Below are 20,279 nucleotides of genomic sequence, written 5' to 3'. Positions count from 1 at the left end.
GAAGCAGAAAAAACAAATGAGCCAAGCATCTGACACCTAATTCAGTTTCAAGGTACCAGAGTATTTTTAACCTTTCAATATTATGCAATGTGCATCCATAATAAAAGAGTTCATATAAGTAATTTATGTATATTGTAAACAATGGTAAACAGAATGACTACCTCCCTACGTATCGCTCAACTTAAGAAATGGAACTTTGCAATACTTCCCCCATATACCCTTCCCCAAGTCATCACTCTCACTTCTTCTCCAGTCCACCCACCGGACTCCATACCTGGGGAAGCACTAGCTCATATTTTGTGTTTTCTATTTACTTGCTTTTCCTTATAGTGTGAAGCACAAATTCTTAAATCCTCAAACAATCTGTTCAGTTTAACCAATATTTTGGACTTCATAGAAGGTGAATCAAACTGTGTATATAATCTATGTAACTATTTTTTAAATTCCACATTGTGTTTTCAAGATTGTTCTATGTTGATTCAGGTTAAGGGAATTCATTCATCCATTTTCACTGCTAACTAGTATTCCACTCTATACAATGCCACCTTTTATTTCCCTCATTTTATTATGGATATTCTTTGGGGAATTCTGTTTCTTGCTATCATAAAAATAATGTGCCAGAATCATTCTTGAACTTTTTCTAGATCTCAAGAGTTTCTCAAAGACACATCCATAGGGGTAAAACTGTATAGCTTACGTATGACTCTATTGGGTAATGCCAAAATATTTTCCAAAATGGCTTTATTGATTTATGCTCTGACCAGTGATGTATGAAATTTCCTGTTAATTCATCTTTGCCAATAATTGGTATTGCCAGAGTACTTAATTTTTTTCCAATCTGATGAGTGTAAAATAATTTTTCATTTTTGTGTTCACTGCAATGTCTGCTTACTGATGAGTTTGAGCATGTTTTCAGTAACATAATCGTCTTAGGACACTCAGAATTATAAGAGAGTTATTGCCATTTAAAATCTATAATATACCGAGTTGACAAAATACGACATAAACCAATGAAAACTTATTAGTGATGTCAAAGCATAATGCATCCAATGAATATATGTATTTTACTGGGAAATTTTAGTCATATGTGATTACTCTTGCCCCCCCTCCAGTCTATTGCTAGTATGACCTTGAAGGAGTCATTTAAGTTTCTAAGTTACAACGGGCACTTAAAAAGCCATCTAATCCACACTTTAAAAAAAAGACACACAAAGAAAATTTGTGTTCCTAACATTTGGAAGCTGCCACTGCCCCTTACTGCCCCTTACTCCCCCCACTGGGTGTTCAGAAATGGATAATTCTCTTTTACTTTGAATATATACAGTATTCCCAATGCAGTGAAGACACAAAGAAAGGATCAATATTTCACATCAAGCACAGACCTCAATTCTAAATTTAAAAATCACAGGGCACGTGAACAAACCCTCTGGTCAATGCTATGTCTTCAACAATGCATAGTGTTGGCCTTGACAGGGCACCTTTTCAGTCTCGGTTCCTTTTGCCTGAAATACTTTTCCTCCAGCTCTTACCATCACTGGCTCCTTCTCATCTTTGAAGCCTCAACTTCAAGGCCACCTGGCCATCCTTTCTAGACGCACCCCCTCCCCAATTCCTGACCTTCTTTTCTCGAACACACCGTATTTCCTTGCTTCTGAGCACGCATTACAACCAGAATATATTTATCCAGCTGATTACTTGTTTCTTGACTGGCTCCTCCCCCTCCCCCCCCCCCCCCCGGAATGTGATCTTTGTGATGGTAGGCACCTGGCTTGCCTTGAGAGTTCACCTTTGTGTCCTCGGTACCATAAACTGAACCTGGCATCTCGGAGGACAATAGTAAATTAATAATTATTGCACTGGTTCATCCGACCGCACATTTCAGAAAGAACTTTGTGGTGGCACTGCAGACTTCTATGTGGGTTTGTACGCATATAAAACACTTGGACCCCAGACCCCTATCCCGGCAGACTTCATTTCCACCTCACGAGCTTCTCCCTGAATTTGCTTGCAAAGTTCAATTTCTAGAAAGTCATACAGGACCCCAAGCCTTTCCTATATTCCCTCATGATTCCCCTTTATCATAAGCATCCAGTGAAGAGGTTATATGAAAATCAATTAACAAAAGGTTGTATTTTCTTTATACCCCCACCTGATAGTTTTAGAGTTTTAATCTGACCAATACCCGCCCCACTGCAAGCTCTTAAGGATGGAAACGATATCCTCATATGTGAAATTCAAAAAGAAAGCTCAAAGAGCCCCATACGATAAAACGTACTGATGGATATTTATGATCAAGGAAGATGATCAGCCAGAAGCAGTGGCTTGTCGATGGGGTCGCATCGTATTACAAATATGGTTTATTACCAGCTCCCAAAGATATGCCCTCTCTTTGGTCAATAAGAAAAGGATAAAAGGTTCAAGATAAGGAAGAGGCACTTTATAAATGAAAACGTTCACTAATGAAATTAGTATCGTTATTGCAGGAAGTGCTAATTTTCCTGCTCACTGAGAGTTTAATAAAAATGTTATGTCTACTCTATAACTGTGATTAATCAGTGCGGTATTGAGAAGTGCAGGGATTCTTTTCAACAAGGCAATTTTCAAAATTTGAAAAGGTGTAAATTTCATGCAAATTGCTTCATAATCATATATGTACAAAACCAAGCTGACAAAATTGCAGTTAGGAAAGAAATCATTAACATTTAACATTTTTTCTTTTTTTTTTTCCTTTTCTCCAACTGCTCCTGAAAAGGTATATTGCAAATGAGATGATAAGACCCACTGAAAAGCATATAGGCGAATGTCAACAAAGTGGTAATAATTTTAAGCAAACTTAAATGTGGATGTCGAATTTGAATGGTGATGTGAAATAGGAGGCTTAAAAAAAGGAAACTAATGTTTTAATGCAACAAAAATGCACCCACTGGTCTTAATCACAATACAGAAAGACAGTGAACCATTTTTCTGACTCTTTCTGGTGGGCAACAGTACCTTTTTGTTAAGGAAAGTCACATTTCTGCTCACATGATTCCTTTTTAAAAAAGTCCCAAGGCCTCTTGCAATTTTAAACAATGGTTTGCAAACTTGAGGGCTTGTAAGACAGATCTAGTGGCCTGTTTGGTAATCCCACCTGCCCCCCCCCCCCCCCAGCCGGTGATGGCTTCTCTGGGACATGCTCCCCTCCCATCTAATGATCAAGCCTGAGAGGCTGACACAGGATGCCTGCCATCTCATCGTGCCTGGAGTCTGCAACAAGCGCTGTCTGGGCAAATCCACAAAGCAGGTTATTCATCTGTTTACATAGCTAAGGGGAAGATAATAAGACCTCAAGTGTAAGTAGCAGTGTTAAGATTATTAGACGCTTCGACTGATGGCCCTTCAAACTTGTAAGACACAAGCAGAAAACGAACCTGAGAATATACTTGCAGACACCAGTATGAATATTGTGACATGTAACTAACAGCTGGTTGCTTCTGGAGTTTCAGAGTTTGGAAGCTTCTTCTTATTTTTTTAATATATAACTTAGAAAGCAGTGGTTAGCAATTTCTGGGTAATAACTCACAGTGATTCTAAATGGTCTAAGTATTGCCACGGTTCCTTGCATTGGGTGAATTTTTCTTTCTTTTTTTTTTTTTTTTTTCCAAGCAGGCATTTGGAGGGACCCTGTAATGAGAAGTAGAAACCATTTCCCTCCCTCATCTTCATCCCGTAGCTCATACATTTTCTAAAATTATGGCCCTACTCAAGGCAGTTATTATGCACAGTCAATGTTCTTCAGAAGAGTTTTTCAGAGGATGATTTTTGGTTAAAGTGGCATATTTTAGAACCATCTGGTCACATGCATTAATGCACACTTTCAGATTCCACACGGATTTTTACGACAGCATTCTTCTGCCCTAAGTGTCTCTCCCATGCACTGCTTGTAAATAAGACAAAGACTCCTGCCGCCTTCAATCCTCCGAGCAGTGAACGGTGGCTCTGGATTTAACATGGCAACACATTTTCCATTAGACGCTAAGATTAATAAACCTCGCAGAGCCCCGGACAAGCCACTGGGAAACAAGGGCAGTAAGGTGCTCGTTTCTATTCCATTAGACACGGGATGAGCCGCAGGCGTGCCACACTCTGTCACTCCAGCCTGGTAATGGGCCCTGGGCGCGACCACCCACTGGAGGCTTCGCTGAACTTTCTTTTCTTTCCCCTGACTCAGCCACAAACGCAGGCGGGCCAGGTGGAAGTTTCCATGGTCGGGGGTTGGCTGGGGGTGGGGGGTGGGGGCAGGTTGGTTCTCCTTGGTCCTAGTTTTGCAGCAAAGGCTACCCTTTTTTTTTTTTTTTTAAGATTTTATTTATTTATTTTACAGAGATAGAGACAGCCAGAGAGAGAGGGAACACAAGCAGGGGGAGCGGGAGAGGAAGAAGCAGGCTCATAGCGGAGGAGCCTGATGTGGGGCTCGATCCGGTAATGCCGGGATCACGCCCTGAGCCAAAGGCAGGCGCTTAACCGCTGTGCCACCCAGGCGCCCCAGCAAAGGCTACCCTTTAAAAATATATCAGTCTGTGATGGTGGGGAGTGGTGGGGAGCTTTGAGAGGATCTTTGACAACAAAACAAACCCCGCTTCTTGGCAGTGGAAGAGGACAGACAGGCTCTGGGAGCCAGCACAGTCTTGTGAAAGGAGCAGGAGATGGGGACTCAAATTGGGTCTCTGCCAGTCCTGCCCCTCAGGAGGTGGGGCGTGAGATAATCCTGGGGCCTCTCTAAGGCTGGGTTTCTTTATCTGAAACCCAGGATGATAAGCACACCTACCTCTAGGGTGGGGTAAATGAACACTGAATGTCTAACTTCGGCTTAATGCCCGGCACACGGAAGGCACAGAACAAACGTGAGCTTCTGCGAGAAGAACGCTATCGTCACTACGATTTTAATAACTACCATGATTGTCATCAATACCGTTACCACTACTATTCAGAGATGTGTCCCATCTGATCTTCAGTTCCTTCAACTGTAAACTGAAGACAGTCAAGACCCTCTGCCTGAAAAATAAACCATAAAAGCCCGCTGCACATTCCTAGTCTGCCACGGGTGCTCAATTAACTATTTGTTTCCATCTCTGAGGCAGGAATTCTAGGAGGGGGAAGTAAAACCCACGTGGGTGCCATCAAAACTCCCCAACCTGCTAAGTGCACTATCGGCTGTTGAAAACCATACTCTAAGGTGCGTTGGCCTGTGGGAGCGGTGCGGCAGTGAGACTGGGGAGCTGGGAACCATGATTTCCGGCAGCTGCCCAGCACTCTTACCTGCCCCTGGGTTCGTGGTGACAGACAGCCGTGGCACGGACAGTTTCACGTGGTCCTCAGAACCCTCCCGCGACGGAGATACTTTTAGGCCCTGTGTTTACAGAGGAGGCCACAGAAGGCCAGCGAGAAGCCACAGCCCTAAGACGATGCAACAGTGTCTTGGCAGACCTAGGAAAGCCACAGGGCTCTCTCCTGGTTCTGACGCCACAGCTTCTCCACCACACGTGCTATGTTCTGAATCACCAAGCAGAAGTTCAAGATAGCTGTTAATGGACCGGGAGTCTGTGTGCCCCCAAAATTCCTATGTTGGAGTCCTAACTTTCACTGTAATGGTATGAGGAGGTGTGGCCTTTGGGAGCTGACTTGGTTTACACGAGGTCATGAGTATGGAGCCTCTGAGATGGAATTTGTGTCCTTGGGAGAAGAGGGAGAGGCCTGAGCCCTTCCTCCTTCCTCCAGTGAGGACACAGCGAGAAGATGGCCATCTGAGAACAGGAAGCAGACTCTCACCAGACACAGAATATGCACCAGCTTGATCTAGGATTTCCTAGCTTCCAAACTGTAAGAAATAAGTGTCTGTTGTTTGAACCGCCAACTGCTGTGTTTGGCTATGGCAGCCCGGCAGACCAAGATGATAACGGATGTATAAATCTCTGTTCAATGAATGCTGGTTGGCTTGAAAGGTAATGGTCTCACCCACACTTTGGTGCGGACAATTTATCGGGAGACCCCAATCTCCTTGTGACCCTGTTTGATAAAGCTCATGTTTCCACTTCCCCAAAAGGCCTGCAGAATATTGCTGCCTCTGCCTTATGGATGAGGGAAACTGAGGCCCAGAATTAGCTGTTGTGGTAGACAGAATAATATTCCTCCCTCGAGAGACGTCTATGTTCCAATCCCCAGAATCTGTGAATATGTCACCCTACATGGCAAGAGGGAGTTTATGCATGTGATTAAGTTAAGGACTTGAGATGGCAGGATTATCCTGGATGATGCAGGTGTGCCCCACATAATCACAAGGATCCTTCTCAGAAAGAGGCAGGCAGGTCAGGAGAGGCCAAGGCAATGCAATGAGGGAAGCAGAGTCAGTAAAGGAGGCAGGATGATGCCATGCCGCCATCCTAGAAAATGGAGGGGTGGGTCTCATGAGCCAAGGAATGCAGGCAGCCTGTGGGAGCTTAACGTGGCAGGAGACAGGGTCTCCCCTAGAGGCTCAGAAGGGATCAGCCCTGCTGACACCCCAACCCAGTGAGACGGACTTCAGACTTCCATCCTCCAGAACTGTAAGATGATAAACACGTGTTGTTTTAAGCCACAAAGTTTTTGGTAATTTGTTACAGCAGCAAAAGGAGACTGACAGAGTGATGGAGTAGAATTCAAACCCAGCACTGCTTGCTGACTCCAGAGTCTATGATGGTCCTACTCTGCATGCGGCCTCTGATGAATGAAAAGACAAGGCAATGCTCCCCCAACTCAGAGTTGGTGGGAAGGGAACAATGCAAGAACCTGTCTATATTCCTCTCTCAGGTCCCAGAGATTGAACAACTTCATGAAATACCTGTTTTTCTTTGCTTTGTTTTGTTTTTATCTCTGTGTTTTTAAAAAGGAAGGGAGATCTAAGATATTATATATAAACACATACAGCATATAAACAATAAGGAAAGGTGAAGGAATGAGGAGAGGAGGGGAAAAAAAGAGAAAAAGGAGGAGGAGGAAAAATAGATACAGATATCAGGCAAAAGGAAGAATAACACTAAGAGAAAATCAGAGGGGAAGTTCGTTTCCAGAAAGATACTATACGGTACTATGACTTTGCTGAAGGTGAGGAAACTATGCTAAAAATTTATCTCTGAGCTCCCTGCTGGCCAGAGCAAAAAAGGAAATGCTATGGAATATGATACTGACATTTCAAAAGAAATTGGTTGTTGTATAAGTATACCTTTTCTTGTCATGAGAATTCAGAGGAAGATCTCCCTCAAGCATTCCATGTCTTAACACCCACTCTCTATCCCTTCTCTTGGACCCTCCTACCTGATCCTTGTGAGAGGATTTTCAATAATCCTCAACTTCTTGACTTGCTTCCTGAGAGAGAAAACACTAGCTCTAGGGCATCAGCAGGGGCTCATTCACCAACTAACTAGCTTCTCCCCCGTGCCAAGCCTACCTTTGAGGAAAGGGCAGATTACTACTTACCCTGCGCCTCTCCACTAACTTGTGAAAAGTCAGATCAGGAAGTATTATCTCCGCTAATTTTTACTGTGGGAAAAAAAAAAAAAATCCCCAAAACTAGTGGCTAAAAACAACAGTTATTTAATTTTAGCCCATGATTCAGTGGGTCAGCAGTTTGGGCTGGGCCCAGCTGGGCAGGCGTCCTCTGTCAGCCAGGCAGCTTTGCCCCTAGGGAGGGCACACTGCGGCCACATGGCTGCACATCCCTCCTCACCCGAAGGCAAGCCCGGGCTTGTTGTCTTCTAGACACAGAAGCTTCTAGGAGTAGCAAGGGCGCACGTGGCCACACAGAGGCACTTTCAAGCCTCTGCTTGTGTCCCGCTCCAGCATGCCCCAAGGCCCAAGCAAGTCCACGAGGCGTGATGATATGAGGCGTGGAGAAACAGACCCTACCTTTGGACGGGAGTGTCTAAAGCATCAGAGTCCAAGGGAGAGGGAAGACTCGGTGGTCATTTCTGTCGTCTACCACAGGCATTCAGTGTTGGCCTTTGTGGCTGTAACATCTGTCAAGCAAGACACACTGAGAGGCAGTTCCCAATACCAAGGGATAATACCCAATCCCATCACTCAGTTCTCTTGGATGATTTATGGTAGTTTAACTGAAAGGCAGGCGGGCAGAGGAGAGGTGGCCTCCTAAAGTCCTTTGGTTCTAAAATGGTTTTTTTTCTATACAAAAATAATCAAAGCAAGTGTGTGCACACATGTGTGTGCATGTATCCTAGATACAGAGTACCTTCTTACTCTCTCTTTGACATGGGGGTAGTTCAATTTTTTGGCATTAATGCTTGGCGGTTCTGTCCCCGAGGCGCCCCACATCACCCTGAGACTGCAATTGCTTCCATGGTATTCAGTGCCTTAAAAATAAATAAATAAATAAAATAAAGGGAAAGTTTCAGAAGGGCAGCACTTACCCCCATTCACAGGGAAAATAGACTGAAGGGGAAGTATTGTCAGAGTGTTTTGCAATTGCCATTTTCAGCAATATAAATTATGATTTACTTCCCCACGTAATCACCTTGATTGCAGACATCCTTTTGGAGAAATCGCACTGCTCTTGGCTAGCTTTTTAAAGCCTCACAAGACAACTTTCAAACCTGATTAGTATGTATGATGGGAAATCAGATACATTATATTTAGCTTGAAGTGCAGAGCGCCGTGGGTGCAAAGAGAGAAAGATAGGGGGAGGGATGAGGAAAAGAAAAGAAAAGAAAAAAAAAAAAAAAAAAAAGGAACATCTGTAATCCTTTTCAGAGGAATCTGCGCCGGCACGCGCCAGGGTACAGAGCGGAGCTGTTGAGTTTGCTCGTGGTGTCCTCGTGTCATTAACCGCTTGTGTGTCAGCTCCTTGTCTGTGCCTCCCGAGCTGCCCAATGTGATCACTGCATCCAAGACAGACACATGCTCTTCTGTTACGCGCTGAACAGCCATCACTTCCATCAGCACGGTCTTGCCTGTGTCGAAGACTGCGACGCGTGGCGGGCACACTTACGCCCCTTAGAGTGGAGTGATCAGCTCATCAGTGGGCGCAGTGGCATAAAGGGAGGCGCCTTCAACTCAGCCTGGATATCTGTCCCCTGGCTGCCGGGACTCCCCTATGGTGGTGTGTGGTGTGCCCCAGGGGCACACGGTGAAACAGCCACATGAGCTGTGGGTCCAGCGCAGACACAACGGCACTTGCACAAACCCGGGGGGAGGGAGGTGTGTGACTCTGCACATGGACGCTGTAGGCGTGTGGCTTGCCAAGTCCCGACCCTAGCGAAACACACGCGTCCCGGCGTGTGAAGGTAACCGCTAAGTAATTCAAACAATAGTTCTTATATCCATACAACAGGGCTAGCTCAGGGAGGCGAACACAGGATTTGCATGGATTTTGAGATAAAATGAGATTTCAGAGGAATTTTGTGTGTGGAGCAGGAGACTGAGGCAACGCTCCCAGGCTCTTCCAGGCCCGTATTCCCATCCCCTGTGGAAGAATTTAAGAAGTCTGTGGTTTCCAGAATGCCCGGATCAAATCTAGGACTTGCCATCTAATCTGATGTGACACTCTAACCAGAAAGAGGACAATGGGAGGGACATGTGCTGAGTGCCTACTGTATGCCTGTATGGGGCTAACAATGGAACATCCCTTTACTGCTGCTTAATCACTTGGTGATCTGAATATTAACTGATGTGAGGCGGGGACATCGAGGTACAGGGAAGATAATGAGTTGAATCAGGTGATACGAGATCAAACTTTTCTGATTCAGCCACGTCTACTAACAACTAAAGATCCCGAGCCATAAAACCCCTCTCTCCAAACTCCCATCCTGCCTCTCCAGGCAAAATCCCATGCTGGGCTCACAAGGGAAGGCCATCCCTGATCAAATCTGATTCCACCCTGGAGGCTCTGCCTAAACTCCATGTCTCCGTGTTTTCTGTCTTCCTCTAGTATCCCCTTTCTCTTAGACTATACTTTCTGCACCTGAAAAAAGTCTCTGAAAAGATGCAGGCTTTGTTTTCAGTTATTAAAAAATTAAGAAGTGGCTTTGGTGGGTAGAACTGTAAGGTGGCCCACAAGATTCCTGGGCTCTGGTGTACACCTGACCTTTCTCAGCTACCCCATCAATCACTAATCTAGGTACCACTGGGAAGGGATTTTTGCAGATGTTAATTAAGGCTCCAAATCAGTTGACCTTAAGATAAGGAGACTATCTTAATCATGTGAGCCTTTTAAATATGGGTCTAGATGTCAGATTCAGAGAAAGAGAAATTCCAAGCATGGAGAAGATTCAATGCACAAGACAGCTTCGGTTGATGACCTTGGGGATGGAGGGGGTCACCGGGCAAGGAATGTAGGTGGCCTCCAGGAGCTAGGAGTGACCAGAAGGTGACAGACAGGAAGTCAACAGAGGTCCCAGACTTACAATTGCAAGTAACTGAATTCTGCCCACAACCAGAACGAGCTTAGGAGGGGACTCCTCCCCAGGACCTCCAGAAAGGAACAGAGCCCCAGCTGACACCTGGAAGCTGTCCTTGTGAGACCCTTGGCAGAAAACCTGTCACACTGTGTCCAGACTCCTCACCTACAGAACTGCAAGCTAATAAATGGGTGTGGTCCTGAGCTGCCACGTTTGGGATAATTTGTTACACAGCAATGGAAGACCAATTCAGCAGCACAGCACAAATCAGCTTTAAAATAAAAAACTTCTTCTATTTACTTCTTTGGCTTTCACAGTCACTATGCTTGTAGAGGATAAAATCCTTAACACAGCAACTCAGGCACAATAGCTGTCTTCATTTTTTTTTTATTTTTTTATTAATCACTAAAGTAATATTTGTCCAAAGTAATATTTGTCACCAGCATTACTCATGGTAGTCATGTGATACTGTTGCCAGTGAATCTAGATCAGCAGCTATTGAAATGATTTTTCTATGCCGTCTTACACAAAGTTAAGTAAGAAAACTTTCAGACAAAACAGAGATCAGAATTGTTTCTACAAAAGGCACCTGGTTTGGTGGCATGACTTATTCTAAACTACTACATGAAGACAAGCCCTACCATGGATATTTTTTGTATCAAATATCATCTGATATAATCTCCTGAATTGCATAGGTGACAAAAAAGAGAAAAGGCTTTGTGAATTTCTTCCTATAACCAAAATTACACACAAAAAGATGAGAACCCTTCAATGTCACTAATTTCTCTGAAGCATTATAAACAGCAAACTCCCGAGACCTTGGCTATTTTAGACAAAATCAAAAAAATGGAGATTCAGGAGGAAGCTGGGGAGCTGGGCTTTTTGCAACAGACTGTAAGCCAAGTCATAAAATGAGGTGAGGTATGAAATAAAGGGGGAAAAAAGGGTGGAAGTTGTGGCTTTGTGCCTGTACACTTGGGGTCTGAAAGATAAATGGGCTGAGGATTTTCCTGTCCACTTTTGCTATACATTCACACGATTAAAGTCATTAGTTAGAACACTCTACCAAGAAGCGATTGCGAGAACAGGGTTTCCCTTAAGGAAGAGGATTAAAAAGAAGAAAAAGAAAGGCAAAGAAACTCCATGTGGGATACACAAAAATATATGCACACTAAAAACCAAGCCAGTGGATGTTTGCTAATAGTGCTGCTTTAAAATTGTACGCTGCGCTCACAGCCTCTGCTCTCTGCAGGCTTTGATGAGAGACAGTATAACCAAGCTGATGTGGGCAATGCTTGGGGGGAGGGGAGGCATGGAGTGAAGTTATTCTTCTAAATTCATTGGCTAGATAATGACTTACCCCCCAACCCCCACACTAAGATGTCCATCTACTTGCCCCAATACACAGGGTCAGTAGCCTCGTCTTATTTTCACATCCTTCACTGGCTTTGACCTCCACAATGTCTGGCCCGGACTATTCTAAGAGCCCACCTGCTGCCAGTCCTGCCCCTTAAAGATCCATCCTTCTCACTAAAGCTGGAGTGCCCCTTCTAAATGCACACTCAGTCCCATTATTATGTGCGGGATACCGCGATATCCGTAAACCTTCCCAGAGCTTTCAGTTGCCATGAGGTAAGATCCAAAATCTTGCTGGGACTCCCAAGTCATCTGGGGACGTTACCCTTGTTTACCTGTCTAGTGTTGTCATCATCCCTTTCCCCTGCGAGGCTCCAGCCAGCCAGATCCATGTGTCCCTTCCGTCAGGGGCCAGCTTTTTGTCTGAATGCCCAGGATGTGACCACGAGCAACAAGGTCCTTGTTGTTATGGCAATGACGGTCTGGGGTGGCCAACAGCCAAAATACAATCATGGTTGCAGAGGATATTATGAGAACAATGGAGGATGGAGGGGTACCCAAACTACATGCAAAGCTTGCAGGGAGAGGGGGTTTAGGGTTCAGGCAACCCTTCTGGAAGAGTCAAAGTTACTCTGGAAAAGGGAAAAAAGAACACTCTATTGTAGAAGGATCTATATAAATAAGGCCAGGCCTTTCAGAGCACCATCAGCTCTGAGACCAGGGAGCCAAGATGGCAGTCAGCTCAATAAATCAGAGGTCTGGAGTCAGGGAGGCCTATGAGAGGCTCTCCTGACCGCCACGGTGTGAACAGGCAGGCTCATGAATTAGTGTCACTGCCATGTAGGGGTTACAGACTCCAACTCTTAGGAGGCCAGGCAGTTTCTATGAGTGAAGTGGGCCTGATGGGCACCATGGAAAGCCAGTGGACATGTAGCCCAGCTAGAGAGGGGCAGTCCGGCTCAAATCCAGCCTGCTACCACCACCCGGAAGCACGGGCAAATGATGCCAGCTCTGCTTTTTCAAGAGATGAAGGAAATCCCAGTCATGATGTAAAGTCTCCCAATTTGTAAAATGTTGGCAACTAACTTATTTCATGAAGGAAACAAAAACCCAGCAGTCCCAACAAAAGACATCTGTGAGCCACACATTGGCAACTTTGGGGACGGGAGCTAGAAATGAGGTGGAGGGTCCAAGTGCTAGGAGATTTTCTAGCTTCTAATCAGAAAGCAAAAGTGTGGGGAATAAAAAAGCTGATTCCTGGGGGAGATGGCAGCTGTTAGGGAGCCGGAGCTGCTCAAGGGGCTGGGAGAAAGGCCAGCTCCTCAGAATCACTCCCCCCACTGCCCACCTACCATGAGTTCATCAAGTCAACAAATACTCATTGAGGGCCTACCATGTGCCAGGCACTGTTCTGGACTCAGGAAAAGAAGCAGTGGGCAAAACAGGCAAATTTCCTGCCCTAAAGAAATGCACACTCATGTCCTCTTCTCAGGGAAATGAAAAAAATGGGACCGTTTTCAGTGGATTTAGCAAAGGCTCCAGTAGACACAAGTTCACCCTTCCCAGCTTCCGTCCTAATTCCTTTCTTGAAAATTGTGCAGGATATACGTACGCTGAAAGTAAAAGGAGACCTGGAGGCTGAGCCCCAGAGCATTCTGGACCAGAAAAAGGTTTTGCCTCCCTTATTCTCTGCTGGTTCCCCAGGATCTAGAATAGTGCCTGCACGTTAGCCAGCTTTCTACAAACATCTGAATACATCGGACAATCTGGGGCTCAGAAGTAGCACTGAAATCCCAAAAAAAAAAAATAAAAATAAAAAAAAATAAAATAAAATCACTTGAGTTACAACTGTTTCTTGCACACTAAAAGTATTTCTTCTTTGCTTCCAGATCTCTATTTGATGACAGAGTGGTAGAACAGGATCTCGAAGCAGAGCAGTAATACATCCTTCATTCCGTAAATAAGATTAGACATTCAGAACAGACAGATTCAAAATCTAGCAAGCCACTTTGAAATTGTAGGAGAAAAGGGGGTATGTGGACTTCTGACAATCTTTCATATTTCCATCACTGAGGACAATTCCCTTCCTCCTCTGACCTTATTGTAATGTGTTTCAAACTTCGTTTGCCAATCCCAGGGAAAACGAATAAAAATCAGTGTCATGCAAAACAGCACTTATGTGTGTTGAGTTGAAATCATTCCCAAACATGTGGTGGGCAGTGGTGACCCAGCCACCATGTGTCGGTGTGAGTATCTCTTCCATTGATTTCAGGTATCCTTTCGGATACTTTATAATCATACCCTCACGCCAGTGTAGTTCCAATCACGCCTGAGATAAATGAATCACCTCGGAGATGGGAACAGACCGTTCCATCATAGAAATTCCCTGAGCGTTCCTGGTGCTCTGACCCCACAAGAAGTCTGCTTCCCACAAGTCTCGATGATAACATCCCCTCTGCCTCACTTGAACCAGAGCCTGACAGCAAGCCATATGTTACCAAGAGCTGATCGCCTCCATATCTCGTTGTGGAGTCTTTTTTACCTTTCTTTCTTTTTAAAGAAGGAGGAAGGAAAGTATCCTGTTTATTTCCAAACTCCCTTGCATCTGATTTGCAATAGGCTGGCATTTGCTGTTAAAGCAGAAAATTATAAGGAGGGCCTAATTGACCCTCCTGTGTCTTTGAAAAAGCCTGTCTGTGGTCTCTAATTGACCCTCTAGGTACCTACGGAACAATGAATGAATCTTCAGGAAATAATGGAGGGCGATGATTAATAGCCCGGGTCTGGCTGGACCTCTGCCTCTCGAAGCTCTTCTCTCTGCACTTTGCTTCCTCCCTCCAGGACACTCGAGTCCCCGGATTTCAGAAGCAGCGATTTATTATTATCGCTGAATAATAAATACCCTGCAGTCGTCACTTTAAAAAAATCGGACACATCACGGTTCTGCAGAGATTGGGATAACATTTATTTAAGCTGGCATTCTCATTTTTCTCCTTGGCGATGCTCAGAAGAGTCTTCCTCTGGTATTTGTGGGCAATGTCAAAACAGGAGGCTTCTCTGAAGTTTCTAGTAAAATCATTCCGAATATCAAGTCCTTCGAAATTGTGAGATTTTTTTTTTCCTATTCCAAAGAGTGACTATGCCCCATACCACCTACTTAGGGTGAAGAATAAGGCCCTTCAGGAGTGAAGGGAAAGATAATAATAAGAATGGTGGCAGGAAGAAGTGACATTCCTTTAGTGCAAAGTGTGTAATGGCCCATCTTACACATTATCTTGAGAACTACTCACAAAAGCTCTGAGATGTAGATGGTGCTATTATCCCCATCACTCAGATGAATAAGCCAAGGTGTAGAGAGAACAAGTAATTTGCCCAAAGACACAAAGTCCAAAGCTCCAGCTCTGTGTGCTTCACAATATTCAACAATAATTCATCAAATGAACAATATTAAGAAAAAACATGCTTTGAAACGTGGGCAAGAGAATAAAAGGGAATGTCTTCCCTGTCTTTTAGCTTGGCTAGAAAATACCTCCTTTCCCCGCACAGGGTTGGAAAGTATATTTAAATTTAGAAATATGCATGCCTCTGGAGGATTGTAAAAAGCCAGAAGGCTTTTTTTTTTTATAATTTTTTTGCACATTCATAGCATTAACTATGTTTATAATTAAAAATTATTAAAAAGGAAGGAAGAGGAGGAAGGGAGGGAGAGAGGGAAGGAGAGAAGGAGGGAGAATAGAAGGAAGAAGAAAATAAGCCACTAAAAACACTCCTTCCAAATTCTCCTTCACTCCTGCTGATGTCTCCACCTTTCTCAGAATCTTCGATGGCAAGGGAGCCACAAGCTGTCAGCCAGGCCCTGCTGGGTGCCCTGGGCCCCTTTTCTTCTTAGTCAGTGCTTTGTGGGAGAACAGGCTGCCTACGCAGCAAAATTAATGCTTGGGTAAGGATTACAAATTCTGTGCAATCCGCGGATGCTCTCCTGCATTAGGTCCCACTTCCGTCATCACAACGCACTGGGCGACCACTCACAGTCCTAGGCTGTGGGCGGGCAGTGGACTTCTGGGAGCCATCAAATCTGGGAGTCCCTTCTGGGAGTGACTCAAAAATAGAGAAGGAAAGAGATGAATAATCAAATCTGTGTTCCCTGAGTGGAGCACTGCCCTCGGTGTCCTGGACGGTATCATTCAATGGTGTGATTTAAAAGACAAACAAGATGGTCCTGGGGATCTTTGGTGCAAGGGCAGACCCTTCCCAGTGTTAGTTGATTGTTAGAGACAGGGAACAACTCATGGATCAGTGTCCTTTTCAAATGCAAATCAGCCACTCTAGAGCCTATACCCCCACTATCTCCACTACGGGGCTCCCACTTTCTGGGCCACTATCTACCTGCCCTATCACCCCATGGCCAGGTACCAGGCAACTGAGAAGAGCCCCTCTGCCCCATAGCCCACTGAAATAATGCAAACTAGTCCATCTTAAGTCTGCTTACCCTTCCTCCCTGGTCCTCTCAGCAGCAGAAACCACAATGAAGGCTCCCCTCTCCCTCCTGAACAGCCTTGGAGCTGTTCCATGTTGCCCCATAGCATGGTGGGCCCCCTTTCTCTTGGGATCTGTATCACAAACCATCCTTCTGATGACAGTGGTCTCCTGATCTCCAGACCTCGTTAAAAATTAAAGCCTATCAAAACAGGAAGGGAAAGAGAGAAGGGGAGGAAGAGTGGGACGAAGGGAGGGAAGTAGAAAAGAAACAAGGAGAAGAACTGAAGAAGGAATAATGAATGGATGAATGATAAGAAACTTAAAACCTGCTTTTCTTTTGGAAGACAAACAATGACGGGAGCTACAGAAGAAACTTCCGGGGGACACGCGCACAGAAGCCACGGACAGAGGCTGCATGTGCGGCCGATCAGTCCACGGGAGACTCCACGTTCAGTGCGTCTCTGACCACAGCCACCTTGCTCAGGAAACCAGCAGAGAGGTTCACTTCCGTGTATGGCTGACAGTCAGCATCCAACGTGGAGCCAGATTATAAAATGCTATCAAACTATAAATAGACCCATACAAGTCCCCTTTAGAGAACTCTCAATGCTTTTATTCATTAAGATTCAGATGCTATGGAGGGTGCAGATGCGCCTTCTCCTCCTGGATCCCAAATAAAACACCCTGTATGGAAGCAGATGGCTTTCTATAAATCACATGACAGTTTACAGAGTAAGACGACTTCATCAGAACAGTATCACAGTATAATCTTTTTTGGGGGGAGGGGGTCCAGGGTCAGGAAAATCTGGCTTTAACTGGAGGTCACACTTCCATGTGAAATTTTGGGTCCATTTAAGGAGTGCCTTGATTGGTGGGTCACTCCACCAGGGACCCCTCCCTCATCTTCCTTCCAGAGGGCGCCCCAGGGAATGGGTTAGAGAGCATGTCAGGAAGCCAAGGGTAGCTCAGCCCCCACTAGGACCTGGTTCTAGCAACACAGCCAGGAACACTCTCCCACTCAATCCTGAGAGCCCCCCCGCATTTGCTGCCGTGTGTGGAAGGAGGCGGTTTTGTGGCGTGGAAACCATACAGGTAACATGACACCTGTCTGGGCACCCAGCCCTGGACCAGGAAAGGTAAAACTGGTTTCCACCGATCTTGATCTCGAGCATAAGATGGAGAGCAATCACGTTGGTCTGGCAGAAGGCGACAGAGCCTTCTTTGTCAGGGCTGCTTCCTGGGAGGATGGGGCGCTAAGGGCGTCTCAGTCCCTGACGATCTAAGCGGTGGTGGCCAGGAGAGCCCGCTTGCCACCGATGGGATTCACCCTCCAGAGCAGAGGTGCGGGAGCAAACAGCTAGCATGTGCATTCATCTACCTTTGGGGTACTCCTCTCCTTTGAAAGAGTGACAGGAACAGACCAGATCGCCTTAGCCCTGCCTCCCTGGAACATTGAAGCGCTTGCAACAATACAATGGATGTCCCTCTCTCCAAGAAAGCAGGGAGACAGTCTCCCAGTTCCTACTACACTGGGTCAATTTTTAGGGTTAACGTTTTAAATATAAACAAAGAAACAGGAGTTCACACGACCACGAGTCCTCTTCTCTTTGGACAATTCAGATCATGATACACAAAGGTTTCAGATACATAAGATTCAGATCATGATACTCAAGCAACCTAAGTAACACTCAGGGAAAAGACTGAGGTTTCTGTTTTCCTTAGGTTTCTTCCAAAACCAATAGTATGATTCCTTCATGCCTTCATCATAGAATATATTGTCTGTTACTCAGAAGCCTAACTATGCAGCATCTGTCCTCAAAAGACTTCACAACACACCCTTATAACAGATTCATCAATTGACCCTGGACCTCCAGCCAAGTAAGGAGTCACATCATCTCCCCTGTTCCTTTCTCTTTTCTTTACCCTAAAAAAAAAAAAAAAAAAAAATGAATTCAGCCTTCAATCTTTTGGTTTCAAATCGTTACTCCAAACTCTTGATGTTTTCCCCAGTTGCCCGAGTATGGAAAGTATCATGTCCATGCTGGCTCCAACCAACCATTCCAGTTCGTCACGGTTCCCCAAGGGCCCAGGAGTAAGATGTTCCACGAGAAGTGTCACGGTTAACGAGAAATCCCAAAGCAAGGGCTTTGTGTTATGTCAGAAAGAAGTCAAAATTCAAAAGACAAGCACTCATCCAAGATCGAAAATAGCATGTTCTTAAACCACAAAAATCAAACAAAAATGATTTTTGAAATTACATCTCACAAACACATGCTCCAGGGGCCAGCAAACTATGACCCACAGGCCAAATCCAGTCCACCACCCATTTTTGTAAATAAAATTTTATTGACTCACATCCACGCCCACTTGTTTACATGTATCTATGGCTGTTTTTACTATACTTCACAGTTTAGCGGTTGTGATAGATACTTTATGGGCCACAGAGCCAAAAATATTTACTAAGTGGCCCTTTACAAAGTTTGCCAGCCTTGTTCTAGGCCAAAAATTAGTTTCTATGACCTTCAAATCCTTCAGCTGGCTTTGTCCCTTTTGGTCTTAAATAAAATTATCAAATAAGAGCATTTTAATGACAGCATTAATAAATTATTACTTCGGGGTTAGGAAAGAAGAGAAAGTCAAAGAACTTTTAAAGATTCACAACCATTCTTTTTGAAATAAAAATTAGAAAAATACCAGGTAACTGAATTCAACCACAAATATTTATTGAACATGTACCATGTGTCTGGTGTTTTTAATGTGGGCTTTTCCCTTGATTGTGAGGAAAGAAAACATTTCAGTTTTTCCTTTCCTTTCTTCCCCCCTTCTTGTTTTCCTTTTTTCTTTTCTTTTTATCCATCCCCCCCCCCCCAATCCACTATGCCCTTTTTTACTTTGCCTGGTCAAATGAAAACAGCTTTAAAGAGTCCCCACCTCTGACAGGTGTCCTGTCTGAAACGGGTTATGCATACATACGTTGTAGGTATTTGGATCGCTCAAGTCATCTACGAAGTGCATTTTACCCCTAGGCTTGATACCCAAACTGTAGGATTAAGTCATTTAGAATGTACTCGATTCCTATAATACGTGGTGATTTTGTTCGTGTTGTTTGATTTTATTTCCTTGCGCAGAATGATTTCCATTAGCTGGCTTGCAGATTAGCCACCCCATCTCCTGACAAGAGCTCTTCGATCAAATGGTCTGGAGTGGCCCCATGTCTTGCTGCTGCTGCCATGGGACTGATTTAAGAGATGGACAAAAAGTAGACACAGAGAAGTCCAGATAGTGTGATTAATGGTCGATCCAACTTTCTCTGAACCGCATATCACGACTTAATGGGAAACCCTGAAGAGATTAAAGGGGGAATTACATTACCATGAATAATATAAAAAAGTGATATTCTGTCTAAAAAGCTTTTGAGTGCAAGTGACTCGAACAAATATATTAACAGAGCTTACAGCAGATTCAATCAGGTTGAACGTTCCCCAGAATTTATTTTGAACTAAGCTTTATATATCTGAGATGTGAAGAATGAATCTATCCGGGACTGGCAGGAAGGCTATTAATATGCAGATTTTAATTCTGCCTTAGATTCTGCAGAGGTTCTATTGTCCCTCCCTTACAACTGGCAACCTCTCCCCATTACAGATGTACTACACCCCCAAAAATCTCAATGCCCCAATTATGCTCCAGCAAGCTAAGATTTATTTTCCTCACTTTACTCTAACTTCCAAAAATCAGTTCAAATTTGTATTATCAAGGCACCGATAGAGCCATTATGTTGAAAAGTATGAGTTATGTCACTCCAACCCGTCCTTCTGTTGGAAACACCAATTCAGGGGCATATTTGGGGGGCAAAACTTAGCACTTAAGATAGAAATCTGCTTTACAAAAATGAGGTGCACATTAACTTATAATTAAGCCATGATGTTCGTCCGGTTACGGTGTATGACGTGTTAACGGGCTGCAACCAAAAGGCAAATACTGAAATGAAGGCGTTTATTTTTGAACCAACAAACCTGA

The 20,279-nt window shown here is 44.4% G+C and overlaps 1 protein-coding gene across 3 annotated transcripts in view; it reads right to left on the bottom strand.

Moving 5' to 3' along the window:
* Positions 1 to 20,279, bottom strand: part of WWOX (WW domain containing oxidoreductase) — a 957,318-nt gene that overhangs the window by 529,206 nt on the left and 407,833 nt on the right. The window contains exon 9 of one of the 3 annotated variants that reach the window (XM_087870633.1): positions 3,615 to 18,183. The exons of the other annotated variants lie outside the window; for them this stretch is intronic. Coding sequence (XP_087726759.1) covers positions 18,151 to 18,183 — 33 coding nt within the window. The 3' untranslated portion in view covers positions 3,615 to 18,150. Of the gene's footprint in view, positions 1 to 3,614; positions 18,184 to 20,279 lie in introns of those variants that run through there. 3 annotated transcript variants of the gene reach the window in all.

Source organism: Ursus americanus, chromosome 21 (genome assembly GCF_024610735.1).
Source record: "Ursus americanus isolate L20-20 chromosome 21, mUrsAme1.1.p, whole genome shotgun sequence".
NCBI classification, from domain to species: Eukaryota; Metazoa; Chordata; class Mammalia; order Carnivora; family Ursidae; genus Ursus; species Ursus americanus.
The sequence above is the reverse complement of the archived record's forward strand: the minus strand, read 5'-3'. Positions and strand labels throughout refer to the sequence as shown.